This window comes from Mus caroli, chromosome 19 (genome assembly GCF_900094665.2).
Source record: "Mus caroli chromosome 19, CAROLI_EIJ_v1.1, whole genome shotgun sequence".
Classification (NCBI taxonomy): domain Eukaryota; kingdom Metazoa; phylum Chordata; class Mammalia; order Rodentia; family Muridae; genus Mus; species Mus caroli.
In genome coordinates this window covers 7,311,592-7,335,306 of record NC_034588.1, presented here as the reverse complement: position 1 = coordinate 7,335,306, position 23,715 = coordinate 7,311,592, and the positions used below count along the sequence as shown (strand labels likewise).

The following is a 23,715-nucleotide window of genomic DNA, read 5'->3' as shown; positions in this document are numbered from 1 at the left end:
CAAAAGACTCTGTACCCAAAACACTAAAAATTGTGATGCAGTATTTGCATATGTGTATGACATGCAGTATGGGAGTATGTTATATGTGTGTAGTGTGTACGTAGTAGGATCAGATCAGGGCAATTAGCATTATAGTCCATGAACCTTTGGACTCTTCTAGTTGTCTTTTAATTTCTTTTAAAATGTTATATTACTACTGTACGTGTGTATTCATGTGATGCACGTGTTAGTGCAGGCATGCTTGTGGAGGCCAGAGGACTACTTGTAGGCGTTGGAGCTCCCCTTGACCATAAATTCTGGCGATTGAACTCAAGCCAGTAGGCTTGGTGGCAAGTGTGTTTACTGCTAAGCCCTCTTGTGGGCCCTTGTTTAAGTTACTTTGATGGATATAATACATTTTGGGTTATATTCATACTTCCATGCTTAGAGCTCTAAAGAGAATCCCTCCTTAATAGCTATTTTTTTCTTTTCTTTCTTTTTCTCTTTTTCTCTCCCCCCACTCTTTGGTTGTGGATGTCTGTGTACCTTGAGCATGCCTGGCACCCAAAGAAGTCAGAAGAGAGTGTCAGATACCCTGGGACTGGAGTTATAGGTGGTTATGAGCTGTGTGTGTGCGCACACACGTGCACATGCATGTGCGTGTGTGTGCTGTGAATTGAAGCCAGGTCCTCTGGAAGAGCAGCCAGTGCTCTTCATGACTGAGCCATCCCTCCAGCCTTCTAATAGTGCTCTAATCTTTCTGTTACCCCTTTCCACTTCTGAAGTCTCATCTAACATTTTCCTGTCCCATTTTCTATGACATTGCACCAACAATTTGTTTTTGTCATATTTCAGAAAGTCTCATTCTATGGCGAATTAGAAACTAAAACCCAAACAGCTATTTCTTTCTCCCTGGACAGTTTGAGCAGCCATGACCTCTCCCCTCCCATGCCAAGCATAGGTCTTTGGCCTCTGAATGAATACGGAGAAAAATAACTTTCAGTTGTTTGGCTGAGCCAACTGGTGGGCAGAGCCCAAAGGTCTATGTTTTAGCTTTGAGTAGACACAGCCCCAAGGCCCAGGCAAGCAAGTGGCTTTGTTGTTGTTTCCAATTAACATACAAAGTAATGGGTTTCATTGAGACTTTTCAAACATTGTTTCTGTGGCTCATAGCTCCTACCCCATCCCGGTGTCCCCTGCCCTGTCTGCCCCTATCCTCTCAGTAGCCATGGTGCCTCACTGCCATGAGAGGACCGGCTCCCACAGCCTGTCAGTGTACAAAGAAAGGCTCTGTGTGCTACACTTGGGGTTCTCATTAAGTCATATACCTGACAGAGCAACCAGGAATTTTAAAAAAAATTATATATCTTTTTTTATTGGTATGGTGGGGCACATGTGTAACAAAGCACACGTGTAGAAATCGCCTCCTACCATGTGGATTCCAGGGATTGAACTCAGGTTTTCAGGCTTGGTGAAGCAACCTTTACCTACTGAGCCATTTCACCTGCCCAGAATTTATTTATTTGGGGGGAACAGAGTCTCATGAAGCCTGTGTTGGTTTTCAACTCTTGGTCCTCCTGTCTCCATCTCTCCAGTGCTAGGATAATAAGCATGTGGGGTGTTGGGATGGAACCCAGGACTTTACATATCCTAGGCAAGCACACCACCAACTGAGCTCTATCTCTAGGCTGGGATTTTCTTCTTTCTTTTCTTGTGGCTCTTTTGTGGTTCTTTTAAAGACATATTCTTGCTAAATGGCCTTAGACTCCAACTTGTGATTGTCACACATCCAAGTAGCCAGCTCCTACCTTTGAGGAGACCTGGCTATGTGATAAAGGCTTTCTTCTCCACTGGCTCACATATGTGGGCCCGGCATATGCAGTGGTTCACTTGTAACCCCAGCACTCAGGAGCCTGAGGCATGGGATCCTCGAAACAAGATGGTCAGCTAGATAAGTGGAATAAATAAGCTCTGGGTTCAAGTGAGAGACCCTGCCCCTCAATATATAAGGTAGAGATCAATCAATGGAGACACCTAACAGCAATATCTGACATATGGACACAAATGCATATACACACATGTGAGTGTACGTGCCCATACCCACGCCAAATGCATAAACAGGCAACACACACACATCAATTGACAGGTAAATCTGGTCTGTGAATGGAGTTTTTTAACCAACGGTGTGACTTCTTACTCTGTGCACTTCCAAGGGCCTGAAAGCACATCCCTGCAAGGCAGGACATCCCAGCTGCTGTGCCGGATGCATGATCTCACTTTCTTTCCCAGAGTTCTTTGCAATCAAATTCTACAAAAGTTTAACAAGCATCCTCATCAAGAATTTAACTCTGAGCCAGACTTAGTCTCTTCCCACGAGGAACTTACAGTGTGTTGTTTAAGATGGGCAAGTTATCTTGATACTATATACAGAAAGGGTTTGTTATCCTAGGGCTAGGGACATGATCCAATTGGCAAAGTGCCTGCCACTCAAATGTGAGGACATGAGTTTGAACCCCAACACCCATTTAAAAGCCAGATGCTGTAGTGCATATCTGTAACCCCAGCTCTTGGATGAGGCAGCAAGGAAGGTGGTGAAAGACCTTGTCTCAAAAAATAAGATGGAGATAAATGGATGGACAGGTGGATAGATATTGATAGATATTAATAGAAAAATAGATAGATAGATAGATAAAGACACTTGATTGATAAACTTCTGACCTCCAAACACATACTATCCACATTCATGTGTACCCATACAATACATTTACACACACACACACACACACACACACACACACACAAATACATGGCATATTAGAGGATCCCAAGAGGGAACTCTGGACTTATCAAATAGAGGCAACTCCCCAATGGAGTCTTCAAGTAGAGTAGGAGCATCAGGCTTGTAATGTAGTCAGTAATTCAGGGTGCTACAGCCAGGGGATGAACTGGATTTCAAAGCCAGGAGGAGTAAGACTAAGAACTAAGAGGTCATAGTCATGTCTGGGGAACTTGAGAAGCTCAAGGTGCCTGGAGGGTGAGCATTGGGATAGGAAAAAATCAAGAGCCATGAAAGTGAGGTGGGCACCAGGCAGTGAGCATTAAACGTAGGATGTATAACCCAAGGAGGGAGGGTGCAGATGCTGGGAGGGGGTCTCAGGGTTAGAGAGAGAGAAGAAATGCACTTCAGAGTCCACTAGGCTTGGAGTTAATTTGGCCCACCTGTTGGAATTGTGAGAGGGTACAGGTCTGCCTGGAGGGCTTAACAGAATGGTACCAGATAGGACTCTCAAATGACTCAATGGGTTGATCCCTGCACACAACTGCAGCATCAACCAGCCACCTTGAAATGGGACAGGTGGTGGCTTGAATTTGAAGCCACCAGCAGAATCGCAGATGGGAAAGGAGATTACAGGTAACCCACTCAACACCATCAGGTTTACAAGAGAGGGAAGAGCCCAGAGAGAGGCACAGTTAAGGTGAGGAGTTTAGACAGAGGCTGCCTCCATTGGGTGCCCTTTAAATATCACACTGGTCTCCTGTCAGCTGCTCCACTAGACTTCCAGATGAAGATGGCCAATGATATTAAATGACTCGGCCAGGATAGGACGCTGTCACTTCTAGGGGTGGGATCTGAAGCTGAGCAGTGCAGCTGGCTCTATGGGGATCTGGACAGGTCATCAGATCTGACAAGGCCTTTGTGCTATGGAAGCAGTTGTTACCTGATGGATGTTGTAGCACTTCTGTATTGTATCCAGGATCCATATATCTCTTCAGTAAGAGAGTAGTGGGTGAAATTGCTTAGATTATTCTACTCTTATTTTGTTTTTGTTTTTGTCTTTAACCAGCCTCTTAGCTTCAGAATAGACCATCCTGTTCTTAGACATGGGAAACCTCTTGGATTTTCTAACTGCTGTATACACTAGATCCCTGGTCTACCTGTCTCTGTCTTTCTCTTTTCCTGTCTGTCTGTCTGTCTGTCTGTCTGTCTGTCTGTCTGTCTGCTCATGGAAATCACCAATTATGTAGCCTGGCTGGCCAGCAAGCCTCATGAGTCATTCTGCTTTCCTCTTTTCTTCTGCCATAGGATTACAGATGTGTGTGTCACCATCACATCATGTGTGGATATGAGGGACCAAACTCTGGCCCTCCTGTTTGCATGGCAAGGCATTTTATCAACTGAACTATGTCCCCGGCCTCTGTTTTTTTTTTTTTTTTATGGTTTTTTGAGACAGGGTTTCTCTGTGCAGTCCTGGCTGTCCTGGAACTCACTCTGTAGTCCAGGCTGGCCTCGAACTCAGAAATCCACCTGCCTCTGCCTCCCAAGTGCTGGGATTAAAGGCGTGCGCCACCACTGCCCGGCTCCCGGCCTCTGTTTTAAAGGTAAAACCAGACCATCACTAGGCTTCCATGACTACTATGTCTTTTTTGGCCCTGCCTGCACCATGTGCCCTTGCAGGTTCCTGCCCCCAGGACTGTGATCACAGCTCTGCTTCAGCTCCATCCCTGTGACTCCCTGGGTCACATATCACATGTTTGCCAGGTTAGCCAAAATGGCAAGCTTGCTGTTCAGTTAGAGACTTTGTCTCAAAAATGAAGGTGGAAATTGATCAAACAAGACAGGTAATGTAGACCTCTGGCTCCACATGCACATAAATGTGTATGTAAACACACACACACACACACCACTACACATACAAAGACACTGACCTTTAAGTTAGGACTTCTGACTCAGACTTTCTAGTCCTTGTCCAGGTCTTTATCTCTATGTAGCCTTGGCTAATCCCATCACTGTGCTGGCCCTTAGCCATCTTAAAATCAGGTCCTTCTAGATCTAAAAGCTATGATATTTAGACATGAGCAAATTCGTGTGAACTTAATGCACTTGAAAGGAAAACTCGAGGTCTCTTGGGCCATGCTCTCTCCAAGTGAAGGCTGCTAGATCCACAGATGTTGCCTGCCTTGTTCACTCTGCCCTTGGCATTGCTGAAAATGCAACTTAAGTATCCTTGAGTGCTTGAAAGAATAGTTTTAAGCTTAACCATTTTCCTACAGTTTAGACCTGACACTCATCCAGGCAGATTTAGTAGAAATGGTGTGGATTATGGATCACACAAATCCCCACTGCTTAGAAGCTATGGGATCTTGGGCAAGCTATGCAGCCTCTTTGAGTCTTATTTCATCATTGGTGACATGAGACTGGTGGGTCCTACTTTCAGCACTATTATGAGGAAAACAGATGAAGGTTTTAAAGCTGTGAATACAGTCCTTAGTGCATAGTGACTGTTCCAAGAAAGCTTAATGACAGAAACATTAGCACCAACGTCAACACCCTGCTGACAAGAATTATAGTAACCGCAGCAGCAAAGGAGTTCTCTGTAGACTTCTCAGTGTTTTCAATTCTCATCTTAATTGTCTGATTTTATCCTCATAATCCTGTGAGAGAGGTGTTACACCCACTTTCCAGTTGAGAAGACTGAGGCTCAGATAGACCAAGTGATCTGGTCCAGAATGATGCATCCAATAAGGCCCAGAATGTAGACAGGGCTCTGACTCTCTGGTGCCAGTGGTCTGTCCATTGTGTCAGAGTTCTTCCATGACAGAGACCCAGGGTTGTGTAAAAGCAATGATCTTGTCTGATGTGAGAACTGCAGACTAGGTATACCTCACCCCACCAGGACTCTCTGAGTGTGTAGAGTAGCCGTTATCCCTCGTGCTTTGACGTGTTCACTCACAGATAAGGGATGCCCTCTAGGTCTATGCAGTCAGTCTGGTTCTCCTCCTGACTTGGCAAGGAGCTTGGCACTCTAGGATTTAGTACCCAGCCACTCATTTATTTCTTGTTCCTCTTTCTTTAAAAAAAATTAAGATGGATATACTTTTGTATTTTAATTAAAATATAATTATATTACTCTCCTCTTTCCTCCTTCTCCCTCTACCCACCTTCCCTCCCCACCATGTCCCCCATTCAAATTGATAACTTTTCTTTGTATATTATTGTTACATACACATATACAAGTACATATGTGCAAAAATATATGAATGCAACCTTATGTGTCTGTTTCTGTTGTGTGTGTGTGTTGGACAACCATTGGCTCCTAGGTTCTTCATCCAGGTAGGACTATCGATTGCTTCCCTCCCTTGGAAGCCTGAATAGCATCTTCTGGTAACCATGGCAATCTTCAGACCAAGAGGTGCATCTTTTTGTTGTTGTTGGGAGAGCAGAGCATCCCCCACTATAATTTACATAAAAATAGAGTCACTTCCCAAAATCCTGAGTGTATCACCTATCAGCTTACAGAGACCTCTCTGTCTGCTTCTGTCTCTTGAGTCCTGGAATTAAGGTGTGTGGTAGGTAGCACACCCAACTTCAAGATAAGTTCTTACAGTCCAGGCTGACGTCAAACTCAAAGTGCCTAATGTGGCACTATAGGGAGACAATAAGGCCTTTAAGAGGTGAAGCCTATTAGGACCCTAACCTCTTCCCTCTCCCCTACCTCTCTCCCCTACCCCTCTCCCCCTCTTTCTGTGTATGTGTCAGAGTGCATGTGTATAAGTAGATGTACATGTGCATGCATGTATGTGTGGGTGAGTGTACATGTGGAGAACAGAGATTAGCACCAGGTATCCTTGACTATGGTTCTCCAGTTTATCTTTGAAGGCAGAGCCTCTCATTGAACTCAGAGCTCACTGACTGGGCAGCCTGCTACCCAGCTCTGGAGATCTTTCTTCCCCTAGCCCCAGAAGTAGGGTTGCAGACGCGCACCGGTATCCCAGCTTCCATGTGGGTTCTGGGGGTCTGAGCTTGTGTCCTTTGTTTGTGTGACAGGTGTGGGTGCTGGAGATCTGAGCTCGTGTCCTTTGCTTGTGTGACAGGCACTTTATGGACTGAGCCATCTCTCAGCCCTGGGACCCTTCATAACCTTTATCTCTTTCTTGCATGTGTTCTGTCCTGTTGTTAAACCACAAACAACAAGATCAACTGACATGGCCTGAAGCTCCTAAAACTGAGTCCGGACAGACCATTTCCAGGTTTAGGCTGACCTGACAGTGTTTGTTACTGTCACTGGAAGCTGACCAACACAGTTTAGAATTGGAAAGTGTGCATTGACCTGAGAGGTGGAGGGGGATGAGAAGTAAGGCAAGCATGGGCTGGCTAGGCAGCAGGTCTGATAATAAACAAGCGTTTAGAGTTGGGGTTTGAGGACATAAGAAACAGGCACCGTGAGGGAGAATTTTAAAGATTGGGGCAATGTAGCTATATTGACCAACAATGAAAAGCAGAGATGAAAGACAGCAGAATGCTATCTCCTCTGAGCTTTCTCTTTACTAGATTTGTTCACAAGGTCCCATACCTTCTGTTCCTTCCTAACACCCTACAACATGCAGGGTGGTTGAAGGATGTGAGCCTCTTTCACTAAACCCAACCGCAATCCATGGATTGCTTCCTTTTATGGAGCAGCTGTCTCCAGCAGCCACCAGAGTGTCCTTTAAAGGCAAGAAGGACACCTGTTCTCACCCATTCAGTGAGAACCATGTGTATGAGAGCCTTCCCTACAGGCACTGTCTCCCCACACACGTGAGGACTGGGGCTGATCTTTTACCCATTTGGCATGCTGGGCGATTCTGGGCTCCATGCCACCCAAGCTGATCTCTTGTTCCTGATAAAGATCAATAATCACAATGATGTCCTGGTGGGGTCCCAGGAAGCTTCAGTTCTTGGTGCTGCTGGGGGGGGGGAGGTTCAAGGAGCCCGAATCTGAGGGACAGGCAGAAGTCAAAGGAACTTACCCCTCTGTGTCTAAGATAGCCCCCTTTCCAAAGTGGTTCTAGGGTAGGTTGGATACTGTAAGGTTTTCCCTGGGTAAATGGTCTCATCAGCCCATCCAAGGAGGAAGAACAGTCAGTCAGGGAGGAACAGGAAGAGGGTGGAGGACAATGTCAGGCCACGTCTAGTGTGCTGTCAGCTTCCTATAGTTGTTGCCTAATCCAGGCTCTCGTCCCCTCCCCAGCTGTTTCCCTTGACTTTGCCTGCATCCCTTTCTGGCCTTAAGCTGCCTCTGTAGTTTTCTTTCTTTGGGAAAACAAAAACATAGAAACTATTTCAATGATGTGCGCTTGTGTGTGGGTGTGTGCATGTGAGTACAGATACCCAAGGAGGCCAGAAGAGGGTGTTGAATCCCTTGGAGCTGGAATTACAGGCACTTGTGAGCCAGCCAACATGGGTGCTGGAAATCAAACTCGGGTCCTCTGAAACCGTAATCCATGGATTGCTTCGTGATACACCCTACCATCTCTTCAACCCTTCCTCTCACCCCCTTCCCTTCCTTGTTCCAGACAGGGTCTTAAGAGCTCACCTTGAACCTACTCTGTAGCAAAGATAAACTTGAATTTTGGGTCACCCTGCCTCTACCTCTTGAGTCTAGAATTTTATGTGTGCACCACCACTCTGGCAATCTAGCTCAAGGCCTAGTACATTTGGTGACTATTCTTTTGGTTGGTGAAGCCCCGAGCCTGCTGTTCTCTTTGCATACCGCAGGTCCCACCGTAGTACACCCTTGATTGGTGGGTTTCTAATGCTCATCTCCATTGTCTAAGCAAGTGGGAATGTTACCAACTTGAACTCTACTCACAGCAGCCCTGGCTGGGCTGTCCGTTTACTCCTGTCTTCACTGGGAGTCCACTGTAGCCCTTTTTTTTTTTTTTTTTTTTTTTTGGTTTTTCGAGACAGGGTTTCTCTGTATAGCCTTGGCTGTCCTGGAACTCACTTTGTAGACCAGGCTGGCCTCGAACTCAGAAATCCGCCTGCCTCTGCCTCCCGAGTGCTGGGATTAAAGGCGTGCGCCACCACGCCCGGCTCACTGTAGCCCATTCTTGGAGCCTTCTCACTTGGTCTTTTCTCAGCCTTCCAAGCTTCTGCTGTGAAGCACTTATTGGGGTTCCCTGTCAGCTGTCAGTCATCCCTCTGAGCTTTAAAACTCTAAAGAAAATTTCATTAGTTATCTGTGTATTGTGGTAATCCATCTTTTGAAAAACAAACAAACAAACAAACAAATACAAAACAGCTTTCTTGACTTTATTATATTCCATTGTTAACATGCACAAAAGACAGTCTTGCTCCTTATGCATAGTCGTGTCCCAGATCAGCCTTGAACTCATGGCAATATCCTGCCTCAGGTTTCTGATGGTTGACAGTATGGACACGGCCAGCACACCTACTTCACCCACTCCTATCTTTTGGGAAAGTCGTTCTGTTTGGATGTTTGTTTCCTCTCCTCTAAGCTGAAAAAGCTTCACTCAACACTCTTTGAGTCTGGAGTTTGTGGAATGAAGAAAGGCTGCTCCTGATGGATGCCAGGACAGAATGAGAGGAGTATACCATGGGATGGACTATGGGAATGCATTACCCCCTGCACCAGGTACTTCCTTTGGACCAGTGTCATGCGGAGCTAGGGAGCCCAAAGTCTTGAAAGGGTCATGGAAGAGGCCAAACAGGGCCACGAGCTAAGCATGTATGTCTTGACCATTTTATCTCTCTTACCCTCAGACTCTTCATTTTGAAGTTAGCTATAACAATATCATGGGATTGTGGTGAGACTTCAGTGAATAGGGGCTCTCTTCCTACTATACTCCCTTGGTATCAGTGTCTCTCTTGCCTGCAAGTGGTGCACTACTGTCAAATCAATCACGGGCTTTTATTGCTTTCGTGTTTCCCAACCAGGCTTGTGAACTCTTTCTCAGTCGAAGACAAGAAAGGTGTCCAGTTCATCCTGGCACCCTCCCCAGAAGCCACTCCCGCGGCACTTAGCACGAGGAAGAAAGCAGAGATTCCACCGTTCCTTTCTTTCTTTTTCCAAGATGGTCTGATGAAAGGATTCAGAGCCCTGGTTAAACAGAGACCCACTCCTGGGTCCTTTCTCTAGGAAGGTTTCAGGAAAGCAATAAACAATATGGATCTCTTAGACAATGTGAGATACAGGAGTCTTGAGTCCCTGCTAGCCAGGCAAAAATGTCACCTAGTCATGACATCCCAGGAGGGGGCCTTGTTCAGCCAGAGGCCGAGCGTTGCTCACCATAACCGCTGCGCCTCCTTTGTGCGAGCATCAGGTGCAAATCCCTGGAGCGCGGGTCGAGCGCGCTGGCGCTTTGAAGCGCGCAAAGAAAAGCCCAGCTGCCGCCCCCGCTCTCCCCTCCCAGCTTCTCAGAGATCTACTCCCGCTTTCCCCGCTCCAGCCAGCGAAGGAGGAGGAGGAGGTCAGACACGTCGCCGGCCGCCCAGCAGGGCTTAACTCCATGCGGCCGGGCGCGAGGGAGGGGTAAGCCGCGGACCCGCCGCTCCAGCCCGCTGGCCTTCGAAAGATCCTCCTGGGCCAATGGCAGGCGGGGCGACGAGCCCTGATTGGTGCAGGCGCTCTGCTGATCACTGTGGAAACCCGGGTGGCGGGGAACTCGGGAGGATGCGGAGCCGGGAGCGGGGGGAGCCAGAGGGGTGGGGGGAGGAGGCAGCGAGGCCCTGAGCTATCCTGGAGTTTTCACCGGAGGCAAAAGTCCACATCAGGCGGGCCGAGGGTGGGCGGAGGAAGGGGACCGCTTGGAGGCACTGGGAAGCCAGGGGTACTCCTGAGGGAAGGCAGGGGTACTGGCTAGCTAGTGAAGGCGAGGAGGAGCGAAAACGAGGGGAGGAGGCACGGTGGGAGGAGGAGTAGAAGACAAAAGCCGAAAGCGAGGAGGGTGCCGACCGCACACTGCGGCCAGGAGAGGGACCGTCGGTGTTGGCGAGCCGCGGGCATCCGGACGCCGTAGCGCACGAGGCATCCGGGTAGACAGGCAGCATGGGGAAGGGAGGTAACCAGGGAGAGGGGAGCACCGAGCGCCAGGCTCCGATGCCCACCTTCCGTTGGGAGGAGATTCAGAAGCACAACCTGCGCACCGACCGGTGGCTCGTCATCGACCGCAAGGTCTACAACGTTACCAAATGGTCCCAGCGGCACCCGGGGGGCCACCGTGTCATCGGACACTATTCGGGAGAAGATGCTACGGTAAGAGTCTGGGGGTGCCAGCCACTCTTGTCTGCTGCAGGCTGGTGTCAGGAGCCCGGGGTCCCTGGGCGCCAAACAGATCTCCGGTTCTTAAAGGAGCGCAGGACGTTCAGCAGGGAAAGAAAGTGTACCAACTGCCCTCACCTCCCTCCTGGAATCATTCTCCTCTGGGTCAGCTGGGAGACTTTGGCCGAGCCTTTTGGACGCCAGGCCTTAGCACCTCTGTGGAAGTCCCCAATAGTGGTAAACTGTGCCCGGTGCATGTCCACAGCGCATGCTGCGCGCTGGTCCAGCCGGAGCCTGGGACTCTCCAAAGGGGGCGCTCCGGCCTTCGTGTTCGGCGCTCCCCAAGTGGAAGATGGCCACCCTTGGGCGCCGCGGAGAGGAGCCTGAGAGCGGGCAGCCATATGTGGGACTCTCCTGCCAGACCAGGGGGCGGAGAAGGGAAGCTGGTTCCTGGCCAGGACTCGCTCCTGCTTGGACTCCTGTCTAAGAAGGTCCACAATGGCTGCCCGACAGAGACTGCCTAGTAGTTCAGATTCCCACGCTCCCGAGGATTATCCCGACTCACTCCAAGTGCCAGCCTTCTGGGAAATCCTGGTGGGGAATTGCCGGAAGGCGAATGGGCAGGAATTTGCAAAATTCAGGTCCGCAGGGGATCTAGAAGGTGAATCTAAGACTGGCTTGGCAACAGGTCCATCTGCCTCTGGGGTTACTATCGGACATTCAACTCAATGGCCCTCTGTTATTAGATCCCGCCAGGATCGCCCTTCCCCTCTTGCACTCATGGAGGTTGTTGAAGTCTCTGAGACCTCTGTGGAACGGAGGCTCTCCTATATTTGCACAGTACCCCATACCGTGCCTGGCCCCACCCCCAACCATAAAGTGATTGTGTAGTCAGGTGGGTAAGAGGAGAAACAAAGTCAAAGAGGAAAGCCAGACCTTTCTTGGCACCTTTCTTGGTGGGCTGAAAGCAGAGGAAAAGATGTAGCTGGAGAGAGCTTGGGAAAGAGAGTGGGAGGAGGATGAGAAGAGGGATAAACTTATCAGACCGCACTCCACATCAAAGGCCAGGATGCTGACCCGAGTGTGGGCTTTTCTTGTGCAAGTTTGTTAATTTCAATTCTTAACTTCCATGTCTTTTCTCTTTGAGATCAGCCTAGGTAGCCATACCCTAATTAATGGACTGGAGGTTTGATGAACGGGATAAAATCTTACTCCAGATTGAGGAGAAAACTGGCCACATTCATACTGCCTAAAGACTATTTTCCTTGCTTGTGGACCCTGCTTAATTATGCCCATGGGGCTGGCGATACTAACCAGACCTTAGGAGAGTGTAAGTTTTTCACATTCCTTGAGTGTCCTAGCTCTCTTGGACCGCCTCACAACCAGAGAAGACCTTGGTTTCCCAGGGAGAAGACTTTCCAGCCCCTATCTAGGGGATCTTTCCACTGTTTTGGGTGCTGGTGTGTGCATGAATCTGTGGCTCCTCCCCTTTCCAGGCTCTTACCAAAAAGTTTCCTAAAAAGTAAAACAACAAATGTGATTGGTTTGATCCGATTATTCCATATTGTGTGATAAGTAGGTTTTCTTGTGTGGAAGCGAAGCTCAACAACAGCCTTGAACTTTACAGTTTATTTAAGAAACCAGACGTATTTCATCCTTGTTTTGGAAATTCTTAGGGTTTCCCTGACTCAGTTTTCTCCAAATGTCTATGTTCAGGTCTAACCCAGCAGATACCTGGATGGCCTGCTCCTATGTTCTGAAAGCCTTAGGTCCTCTTCCACATTTCCTGTGTCATTTTCATTGGTTCTGAGTCTGGTGTCTGGGATGTTAATTGTCCCATGATAGGAAAGGTAAGGTGGGAGTCAGGGTAGACCGCAGATGTGATCCCTGGGCTTGTTGCAGAGAATCACTTAGTGGACAAACACACACACACACACACACACACACACACACACACTGCCACCCCCAACCCCTCATCTATTCCAATAAGATGAGTGTGGCAAAGCTTGCCGTAAACAGTGAGCCCCAGACAGACACGAGAGGAACGAAACAGCTAGCATGTAAAGTACTGACAGAGAAACAGAGCAAGCTCATTTGATGTCACGTCATGAAAGCTTACTGTCTTCCGAAATAAGACACAAAACACACTCGATGGAGACAGAGTTGGAGATCAGTGTAGAAAGAGCAGTGAGGTTTTCTTTGGCATCCCCTTGTTTCTTCTTAAACTGAGATCAGATTGGCAGAAGGCCTTGGACAACTAGGAGATCTTCAAAGGGAGTGCCACGAGATGTGGGGACCCCTCCCCAGGCTGTTTCTCAGGGAGCTTTGCCGCTTAGGGGTCTTGCCTTCTTCTTGAGAAGGGTGATGAGAATGGGCTGTGAGGTTTGGGGACAGACTGATCAGCAGATAGAGGCTGGATCCCTAGAGCCCTTTCATATGTTACCACTCAAAGGATATCTGTGATATGCTGACAAGAGGCTGGAAGGTGAGGCCAGAAGCCAAGGAGGCCCATTTTGAGGTCAGTCTAGGATATCAGTCAAGAATTTTCTGTTCCTGAAGGAAGAAAAAAAACCTCAGAAGTGCTCACTTCTTCTCTAGAAGGATGGAGCTGTTGTTACTTGATCCTTCTGTAGTCAGACCCTGGCCTCACTTGTACTAAAAGCCACCTAAGTGGCATGTGCTCAGAGTCCCAGATACGCAGAAGACTGGAGCAAGAGGATTATTTGAACCCTAAGTTTTGAGGCCAGCCTGGTATCATAGTGAGATTCTATTGCTGAGAATAAACAGTGTGAGTTTTGCAGTTCACGAACCCATGAGATTTGGTATAAACTATTTCATTTAATTCCCAGGTTAGCCTTGCCGATGTCCTGTCCTGAGGCTCAGAAATCCTGGTCAGTTGGTGTTCAGTCATAGTCGGCATCTGCTGCAACCTTACCTTCCTCTCTCCGTCTCCCTCTTCTTATTTTTCTATATCTTTAGTCATTTCCTGCTGGTCCCCCAGAGCTTTTTTCTGTCTTAGATTTGCTGTAGGCACAAAGAACTGTCACCCATGCCCCAAACCAGTGTTTGCACTTTTCTCGGGAATCTAGGCAGTACAAAATGAGCCCACTTGTGACTTTTCATCTTCAGCAAGAGCTCATGAAACATTCATTGAGCGTCTCCATGGCTCTGAGCTGGGCTCGCAACAGGGCCTCAACACAAAGATGAATAATTCACAGACAGTGGCCTCCTCTGTTGGACTGTTCCTCCTTAGTTTTCCTTGCTTCAACCTGGATTCTCCACCTCCAGACTCCCGCCTGTTCTCCAGCCTATCCGGTTTTGTCTATGCTTTTTGGCCCATCTACCTTGCTTTCTTACCTCTTAGAATCAAATAAATAAATAAATAAATAAAACTAAAAAGGACAAAGGGGACCAGAGGTGGGTTTCATCTTTGAGCTGCTCCTATAATGTTTCTGTGAATAAGCAGCAATTGAAAAAATGGAATTGTGCCCCTGTAGACAGGGCAGGAGCATCAGTATGTTCTAGGTCTGAAGGGCAGTGCTCCCCCCCCCCCCCCCCCCCGAGTAAGAGCCATCTGATTCCTGCCCACCACAGTTTGGTGAGAGACAACCTCCATACCCAGCCCCAGCACCTCCTGTAATGGCTCTAATAAAATGCAAATGGAGTCGGATTGTGGAGATGGCTTAGTTGTTATGCTTGTTAGTGAGAGTGAAACTCAGATCCCATAACATACCGGATTGGGTAGTAGCTGACATGTAATTCTAGTCCCTGAGTGTAGAGGGGTAGGATCCCCAGAACAAGCTGGCTAGCAAGGCTAAGCATGCCGGTGAACTCTGAGTTTGACTGTGAAGCCTGCCTTGATGGATAAAGTGGAGAAGCAATCGAAGATGATTCTCAACATCAGTTTTGTGGGCCTCCGCACGCATGCAAAAGGATGCACATGCACACATGCAGAAACATTTATGCACATGTCCATGAAAACGGAAAGGGGAGAAATGGCATCATGTTCTCAGGCCCAGTCTGCCTCTGTGGGGATTTACTTCCTGTGCAGCCAGGGAAGTCCACACATCCTGTGCTAGCCAAGGAGTTCACGGGCCATAGAGTACTCCTCAGCGTCTTCTCCTTGGAGGGGGCAGGACCATTGGACTTTCTGCTCTGCCTGTACCTATGTGCTGCTAAAAGTAACTCAGACGTCAGTATCTTCTGTGACTGCCATCTTTTTTATCTCTACCTATAAATCCCCAGGTCCCTCCTGATTCTCTTCATGCTTTGAGCAATCGTCAAAGAACTGTGGATTGCTGCATGGGTCATCATGCACCCTTATTTCTTGAGCCTGGATTTCTTAAATCCTGGGCTAAATTCCCAGATGTGGAAAGTTAACTTATGGCTTTGCTGTGCAAGAGAGCCTGGGCACAGTCAGAAACAGGTTTTGGTACCCTAGGGTCTGTGCAAGGGCAGAACAGTGAGTTCTGCCCAGAGGTGGCAGGGGCAGGGAAGCTGTGCCTAGAGAAGTCACCACCATGACAGCTGAGGACAAACAGTGCTTACAGATCTGGGCCTGACCCCACTGGATACCTGCTCAGGTCCCCTGCACCTGTTTGCCACCCCTTTCCCCATGTCTTGGCTTGCTTCTTAGAAAGACTTTGGCTTCTCTCCCTGTCAGAGAAAGAGAGCCTGCTTCTAACTCTTGTTCCAAAATCATCATTTGGGTTGGCCCAGTCTTGCCCTATACTAAGGCCTACTCTGCAACCTGACATCCCTGTAGCCAGACAGCGCTTCGGAGTTATAATGTTCAGGTGCAGCTATGACCCCTTGAAACAGTGACAAGTGAAGTGAACAATTCCCCAAGAAGAGAAAGTTCATTTCAAGGGAGGTCTTTGTCTTAACAGCAGAAAAATTGATGGTCAGCCATCTAGCCCAGGCTCTGCCCACTCAGTTCCTGGGGTGTGACCATGGACAAGGGAGGTCACCAACCTAGGTCTCTTCTCATCAATGAAACAGGACCTGAAAAGCTAGGGTGGTATAGTGCGTGTTAGCTTATGAAAGCTCAGGGTTCCATTTCTAGTGCTGCGCAAAAGAAAGGCAAGAACAAAATGACTCACCTCCCAGAGCTGGGAAAACAGGCTGATGACACAGGCCACCCACCTGGCTCGCTCTGTCTCCTGTGCAGTGTGACAGCTGCCAGAAAACTAGCCTGAAGTGTGAGTGCCTATAGTGACGAAGAGCTCCGTGTTCCAGAAGTATAAAATGACAGACAGCAGAGTCTATACTGGACGGCAGAATGGAAACATATCCTGGATTAGAGGGTTCACAGCCACTGGGCCCTGGGTTTCTCTGAGCCTTGTGAACTCTTGTGAAGCAGGTGTGGTCACCACAGGCTAGATGCGGTCCTTTCATCTCTAGGTGTCAGGTGATAGGATTTACAATGAATATGCCACCCAATTTGTGCAGTTTTGTGTGTTTGGTTTTTGAGACTGGATTTCATGTTTGAGGCTGGCCTCAAACTCACCTTGTAGCTGAGAACAGCTTAAATTTCTGATCCTTCTGTTTCTACCCCCACACCTGCCTTATGCCATGCTGGGGATTAACCCACACACAAGCATCGGGCACACCAGGCAATTCCTGTCCCAAAATTTGTGATATGCGTGTGTGTGTGTTCAAATGTGTTGTGTTCACATGTAGGTGTGACTGCGTGTGTGTGCATGTACTTGTGGAGGCCAGAAGTTGGTAGGTATCCAATACCTCCCACTATCTCTGTGCACTTTATTTACTGAGGCAGGATGTCTGTCGCTCTTAACCGGGATCTTGATGAATCGGCTAGTCTAGCTCGCCAGATTGCTATAGGGATCCAGCTTGGTGCTGGTTTTACAGACAGGTTGAATTTTATGTGCATGTTGGGGGTTCCAATGCCAGTCCTTATATTTGCATGGCAAGCACTTAATCCACGGAGCCGTCTCCCTGACCTCCTGGTTTGTGATCCTGACATGAGTATGAAGAGGGTGGATCAGCAGTGTCCCTGAGAAGCCTAAGGCTAGAAAAGGCTGTTTTCAGACCCATGGCTGAGAAAAAAAAATTCCTTGAAGGTAACATTGAAGCAGGCGCCACATCTCTAGCACAGGTGTGGAAAGAAACTTGATGTATTAAAGAGCCCGTTCTGGAAGCTCCTAAGTCAGCCAGGACAGCAAGCTGGTTCCAAGGAGCAGCTGATAAGAGGCACAAAGGAAAGCCACTCCCTGAGGCAGTTGGACTGGATTGCAGTCTGGCTGCACTCCCTAGTCTTCAGAACCTCACTGCCTGGGGACTTTGAAGTGATGAAGGGCTATCCTGGCCTGTGACTGTGTGCCTCACCTGATTTCAGGGAGCTGAGGTTGCCCCAGAGACCTATGCAAATGGCTGAGGAGTGACAGGGCTCTCATTTGCCAGTAGCTGGGGGCATCCTGGATGGGTGTGTGTGTGAGAGTGATTTGGAAGAGCTAAGGCACTTGCTAGCCTCCACCAAACAACTGGAGAGGAAATTTATAGGGAACTTCTTGTCTGTGGGGAGGGGACCCTGCCATTGGCAGCTCTTGCTGGACTTTCTTCTGAGTTTTGCTTTGTGTGTGTGTGTGTGTGTGTGTGTGTTGTTGTTGTTGTTGTTGTTGTTGTTTTGTAAAGAAGCCTGAGCCTGGGGCTCACAGAACTGATCCTTCCTCCTCACTGTCTGCCTGAGCCTCCTTGGGCAACAGGCTTCTCTCTGTGAAAAGACCCTTGGTTTTGATCTGACCCCTTGATTTAATCTCACCTTTTCCATTCAGCCAGGGGAGATTCTGTTTGTACATTTGTTTTTAAACTCTGCCCATTGTTCTCTTGTACGAAATGTTACTTTGCAGGTTCATATATAATGGCCTTGCTGGGATTATTAGAGATGTGAACCTCTTTCCCAATGTAAAGGTTGAAAAATAAAGAAATACGGTCTCTTCTGAACCAGGAGTCACTAATAGTAATGTTTAATCTCATTTGCTTTCTCTGTATGTGAAGACAATTTTCTTTTGAAATTAAGTTGTTTGATAGTGCGTGCCATCAATCCCAGCACTCAGAAGGTAGAGGCAAGAGGATCAGAGTTTCCAGGCCAACCTTGGATACATCAGTTTGAGGCCAGTATGAGCAACAGGATGCACTGTCTCAAAAGAGCAAACCAGGGTAGGCAAGACAAATCATCAGTTGAGCCACTTGATGCCAAGCCTGATGACCTGACTTCAGTCCCTGGGTCCCATGTGGCAGTAGGAGAGAATGCACAACTCAAACATTGTCCTCTGACTTCCACATCTGTGCACACACACATACACGCACACAAACAACAATACATACATACATACATGTAAAAAAAAGTTTTTAAGTAAAATAGGCTGAGAGAGAGGGTTCAGTAGGTAAGAGCACTGTCGGGTCTTCCAGAGGATCTGAGTTCAATTCCCAGCACCCATTTGGTGGCCAAGAACCATCTGTAACTGCAGTTTCAAGGGATCTGATGCTCTATTCTGACCCTCTTTGCCCCAGGCACACATATGGTGTACATACGTACATGCAGGCAAAATACTCATACACATAAAATAAATGAATCTATTTTTAAAGTAAAACAGCAAAAAGTTGCAGCATCTTCTCCCAGGAATAAGAGTGCTCTGTGATAACCATAATTCCTCTATCACATGAGAGGCCAGAGCTGAAGTTCGTCCTGCAAACCGTTTGCCTAGCATGCTCCTTCAATGTAGTCCCCAGCAGTGCATAAGCCAGACATGGGGATGCATGCCTGCGATCCAAGCACTTGGGATGTTGAAGCAGGGGGATCAAAGTTCAACTCTTTGACCACATATGTTTGATGACATATGAACTTATGGGTCAGTCTGGTTGATAGGAGACCCTGCTCTTAAAAAATTAATAATCCCCATTGGATCAAAAGCCCAATGACCATTTTTATTTTGACATCTACCTCTCAAAACTCTTGTGTGCCTTTTATATTTCCTCCAAACAGGAACCTTTCTAGTGACAGGGTGTGGCTTATATGTCTCCAATAGAGGAGTGTCCCCACTCTCACACCTCTCTCTGCCTCGTTATGTTGATTTCTCTGGTGGTTTTTCCTGGTACCATATGGCTTGTTCAGCTCAATCTTTCAGTGCTTCAATTTGGATGAGGCGGTGGGAGGCTTAATAATGTGAAGCTTCCAATTATACATCCTGGGCACCAGACCACCTCTAGGAGAGATGCTTGAATTTGTAGAGACAATTTTTGTTATATATGTACTGTATAGAAAAGCTGGTAGAAATACTACAATATTAGCATTGATGGTCTTCCCACATGGTGATTGTCTTTTTTTTTTAAACATTTATTTATTACTATATGTAAATACACTATAGCTGTCTTCAGACACACCAGAGGAGCGGCAGATCTCATTGCGGATGGTTGTGAGCCACTATGTGGGTGCTGAGATTTGAACTCAGGACCTCCGGAAGAGCAGTTGGTGCTTTTAATCGCTGAGCCATCTCTCCAGCCCCTATTTGTCTTTTTTATTCTTCCGTGCATTTCTAATGTTGCCAGAAATAAGCATATTTCCACTTCATCTCCGGAACGAGAGAGATTAAAATGCAAAACATAATGGTAATGTTACGGAAGGCTTGCAAACTAATGAAAATAAAGTAAGGTGTAACCCGTGTCTTCAGTAAGAGTTTAAATCCATGACACCCTGTGCCAGATTTTCCAGGAATCCTTTTACATAATTCCATGTTATTTTTTTCCTCTTGTTGTTTCATGTCATCTAAGCATATTTTCCATGCTGTGGTCATTTTCTAGGTGTTAGGAACCAAGCTGGGTGCCTCACACATGCTGGGCAAGTGTTTTTATCACTGAGTTAAACCCCTTTCCTAAGTCTTTATCTCTTCCCTGATAATTGTGGCCTTGTGGAAGAGGACATCTCTGGGGTGGTTAGGTAGTGTAGTTTGTGCGATGTGAAAGACACTCAGCTCAGGAGCAGGACAGCGCTGTCTTCTCTGAGTCCTGTGCCTACCTGCTCTCCCTGGAGACCCCTCTGTCCACAAACCCTTGACCAGCTCAGTAGGCCTGGCGCCAGTACAGGGGCTCAGGGTGGTTACCGTTTGCTGCTGGAGTCCTGCACTAGGAATATGTTCTGGGGCGGAGTCTGGAGTAAGCATTTGCCACTGGATGGTGGGAAGCCCCACTTGGTGTCTGAGCAGAGGCTAGAGCTGCTGCTAAATGCTCTCTTTCCTAGAATGGGAGAAACCAGCAGAGGTTTGAGGTTCAGCCTTACAAACTGCTTCTGTTTCCCAGGATGCCTTCCGTGCCTTCCACCTGGACCTGGACTTCGTGGGCAAGTTCTTGAAGCCCCTGCTGATTGGTGAGCTGGCCCCGGAGGAGCCCAGCCTGGACCGTGGCAAAAGCGTGAGTGGGACTTGTAACATTGATGAGGTGGGATGAGGCTGGATGGTAGCTTGTGTACCAGACCTGGCTTGCATGATGGAGTTGTGTAGAACAGCATGCTTTAGAGTTTGTCTAACCTTCAAGAGCCCTTCCCTTCCCCTTCACTCAATGCTTACCTTTCCCTACCAGAGTCACCCTTCTAGTGGAGCCTAGGCATCTCCTGGCCCTAAGCAGGGCTGAGAGTACCCATCCTGGCATCCTGAACCCGTTGGCATCTTGGAGGGTGGAGTGGTTAAGTCCTAGGAGACACACTATGGTATCAGAGCTGGGGTATTTTCCCCTTTAACAGGCATACTATGTGTGCCAGCAAGAGACGGTGGGCCACCATCACCCTTGCCTGTCCTAGAGAGATGGCACTTCTGACTGCCAGCCAGGGCAGAGAAGTTTCCTGGGGGAAACCAGACCAGGCCAGTCCCTCTTGCTCCCTGTCTGAGCTGGAGTAATTCTTTACTAGCTTCTACCTCAGGACCTCAGCAAAGCTAGGCAGGACAGAGGCATTTTCCTGGCTTGGATTCTTGGTTGGTCCTCCATCGAGGACTGTCTGCCTCTCTGGCTGCTGTGCACAGCACTCAGAGACCTCTCTGAGTGGGACCCTGTCTGTGCCTGCACAGTCAGGTGATAAAAGACGAAAGGGCTCTCTCCCAAGGTGTGGTGTTCAGTGGAACGCACAACACTCACACTGTTGCCAAACCATCCCTAACACCCAGTTCTAGACATCATCTCCAACTGACATTCTGTGCCCTTCCCACCGTCTCCTCACTCCCTTCAGCTCTTGCCAACTACCGTTCTATTGTCTCTAAGCATTTAACTCCGCCAGGCACCTCATAAGGAATCATACTGTATTTATCATCCTTTACAAAATTTTATTAGAGAATATTTTCATCATTTTGGTTTTCTTTGTTGTTTTGATATAGGGTCTCATGTAGCCCAGGCTAGCCTTGAACTCCCAATCCTGCTTTCCCCCTCTCAAGTGTGGGACTGCGGGTATGCACTGCCTCATCTGGCAGCTTGTATATACTGATTATACAGAATAATGGGTTTCATTCCAACAGCTTCATGCAAGCTTTTGTCCTTTTATAACTGGCCTATTTCATTTAGCATAAACCTTCCCCACTTTAGAACACACAGTGTACTGACATGCCAAATTTTCCTTTGTTTTTAAGGCTGAACAGTCTGTCATATATGTAGACCACAATCAGGCATAGTCAACCTGCAGCCTAACACAAAATTGTAAACTTACTAAAACATTTGTGTGTGTGTGTGTGTGAGAGAGAGAGAGAGGGAGGGAAGGAGATAGGGAAAGAGAGAGAGAGAGAGAGAGAGAGAGAGAGAGAGAGAGAGAGAGAGAGAGAACATGTACATGTGGGTGTCCATGGAGACCCAAAGAGGGCATCAGGCCCTGGAGCTGGAATTATAGGGAGCTGTGAGTGGTCCTACATGGGTGCCGGGAACAGAGCCAGCCCCCTGTAACAGCTGCACTCACTCTTAAACCACTGAGCCATTTCTCTGGTTCCGAGCCCTTTTTTTTTTCCTGTTGTAAATAATGCCCCTGAGAACATTGATGTAGACGGTACATGCTACTTATTATTAGTTATAATAATTATCACTACAGTTATAGGAGGCCATTTCCACACATACATACTTGTATATACACAGTGTACTTAGGACTTATCCCATATCCCTCCACTTCCTTCCTAAGCCCTCCTTTAGTCCCTTACATTTTTTTAAGCTTTATTTTTATTTTCTGTGTTTGCATGTTCTGCCTGCATGTATGTCTTTGCATCACATGCATCCAGTACCCTTGGAAGCACAGAAAAGGGTGTTGTATGCCCCTGTGACTAGAGTTATAGACAGCTGAGAGCCACCATCGGGATGCTGGGAGTCAAACCCTGGTCCTCTGGAAGAGCAGCCAGTGCTCTTAACTGCTGAGTCATCTCTCCAGCCCTGTTAGTTCTGTTTGTCCCCATACAGCTTCACTTCTACTTTAGTGTCACCTGTACATAAAAGATGTCCTATGTGTATGAAGTCTAGAATCCACAAGGGAACTGAGAGAAAACACAAGCTAGTTGCCTTTCTGAGACTGACTTAATTCACTCAGTGTGATTCAGGTCCGACTCTTCTGCCACTCACCCTGATGCATTATGTCTGTGGTAATGGTGACCACTGCAGGACCTAGTAGCTGGGCTCACACAGAGTTCAAGGTGCTTGCCACAGCTGTTGTGTGTACCGTGCTCGATCACATGTCCCCTTGGAAGGTCTAGGGGCTCATTCTCTTTTGTGTCCCTTGCTCAATAGTCTCAGATTACCGAGGACTTCAGGGCCCTGAAGAAGACTGCCGAGGACATGAACCTCTTCAAAACCAACCACCTGTTCTTCTTTCTCCTCCTGTCCCACATCATCGTCATGGAAAGCCTTGCCTGGTTCATCCTCACGTACTTCGGCACTGGCTGGATTCCTACCCTCGTCACAGCCTTTGTCCTTGCTACCTCTCAGGTGAGGCCTGACATCCCTGAGCATCATTTGAACATCCCCACCTCTCAGATCCCTCCTGGCTGTTTGCTGATGCTGCAGTGACATTCACAGCCCTCTTTCCCTAGGCCCAAGCTGGATGGCTGCAACATGACTATGGCCACCTTTCTGTCTATAAGAAATCCATATGGAACCACATTGTCCACAAGTTTGTCATTGGCCACTTAAAGGTGGGTGTTGGGGCTAAGGGGGATGGCGTGGGCAGTAAATCTCTTGGGAGAACCTGAGTTTGATACCCACAGCATGTGTACGAATGCTGGCCATGCTCGGAATCCCAGCACTGGGGAGGCACTCACAGGGGGAGGCATGGGGTTCAATGGCCAGGCAGTTTGGACTACTTGCTGAGCTCTGAGCCAGTGAGACTCTGTCTCAAAGTAGGTGGATAGTGTTCCTGAGAATGCCACCTAAGATTGTCCAGACTCCGTGTGCATGTGCATACATGCAAGCCTCCCCTCAAACATGTAGCCACATGTGCACACATGTGGACTTGGGGCTGGAGAGATAGCTCAGTGGTCACGAACAATAAAAGAAGAAAGGAAAGGAAGGAAAGGAGAGTCTGAAGGATGGTGTGTGTGTGTGTGTGTATCAGCAGCAGCCTGAGTGACCATCCCATTAGAATATCTCTCTGTAAATAGAAAATATTCCATGTTTAAAATGTATGTAACTTCATACACCAAACGTCACAGCTTAGCAACAGAAG

The 23,715-nt window shown here is 47.8% G+C and overlaps 1 protein-coding gene across 1 annotated transcript in view; it reads left to right on the top strand.

The window, feature by feature from the left end:
• Positions 1 to 10,485: 10,485 nt before the first annotated feature.
• Positions 10,486 to 23,715, top strand: part of Fads2 (fatty acid desaturase 2) — a 38,414-nt gene continuing 25,184 nt past the window's right edge. The window contains exons 1-4 of the mRNA XM_021152362.2: positions 10,486 to 11,015; positions 20,337 to 20,447; positions 22,782 to 22,979; positions 23,084 to 23,185. Coding sequence (XP_021008021.1) covers positions 10,809 to 11,015; positions 20,337 to 20,447; positions 22,782 to 22,979; positions 23,084 to 23,185 — 618 coding nt within the window. The 5' untranslated portion in view covers positions 10,486 to 10,808. The remainder of the gene's footprint in view (positions 11,016 to 20,336; positions 20,448 to 22,781; positions 22,980 to 23,083; positions 23,186 to 23,715) is intronic.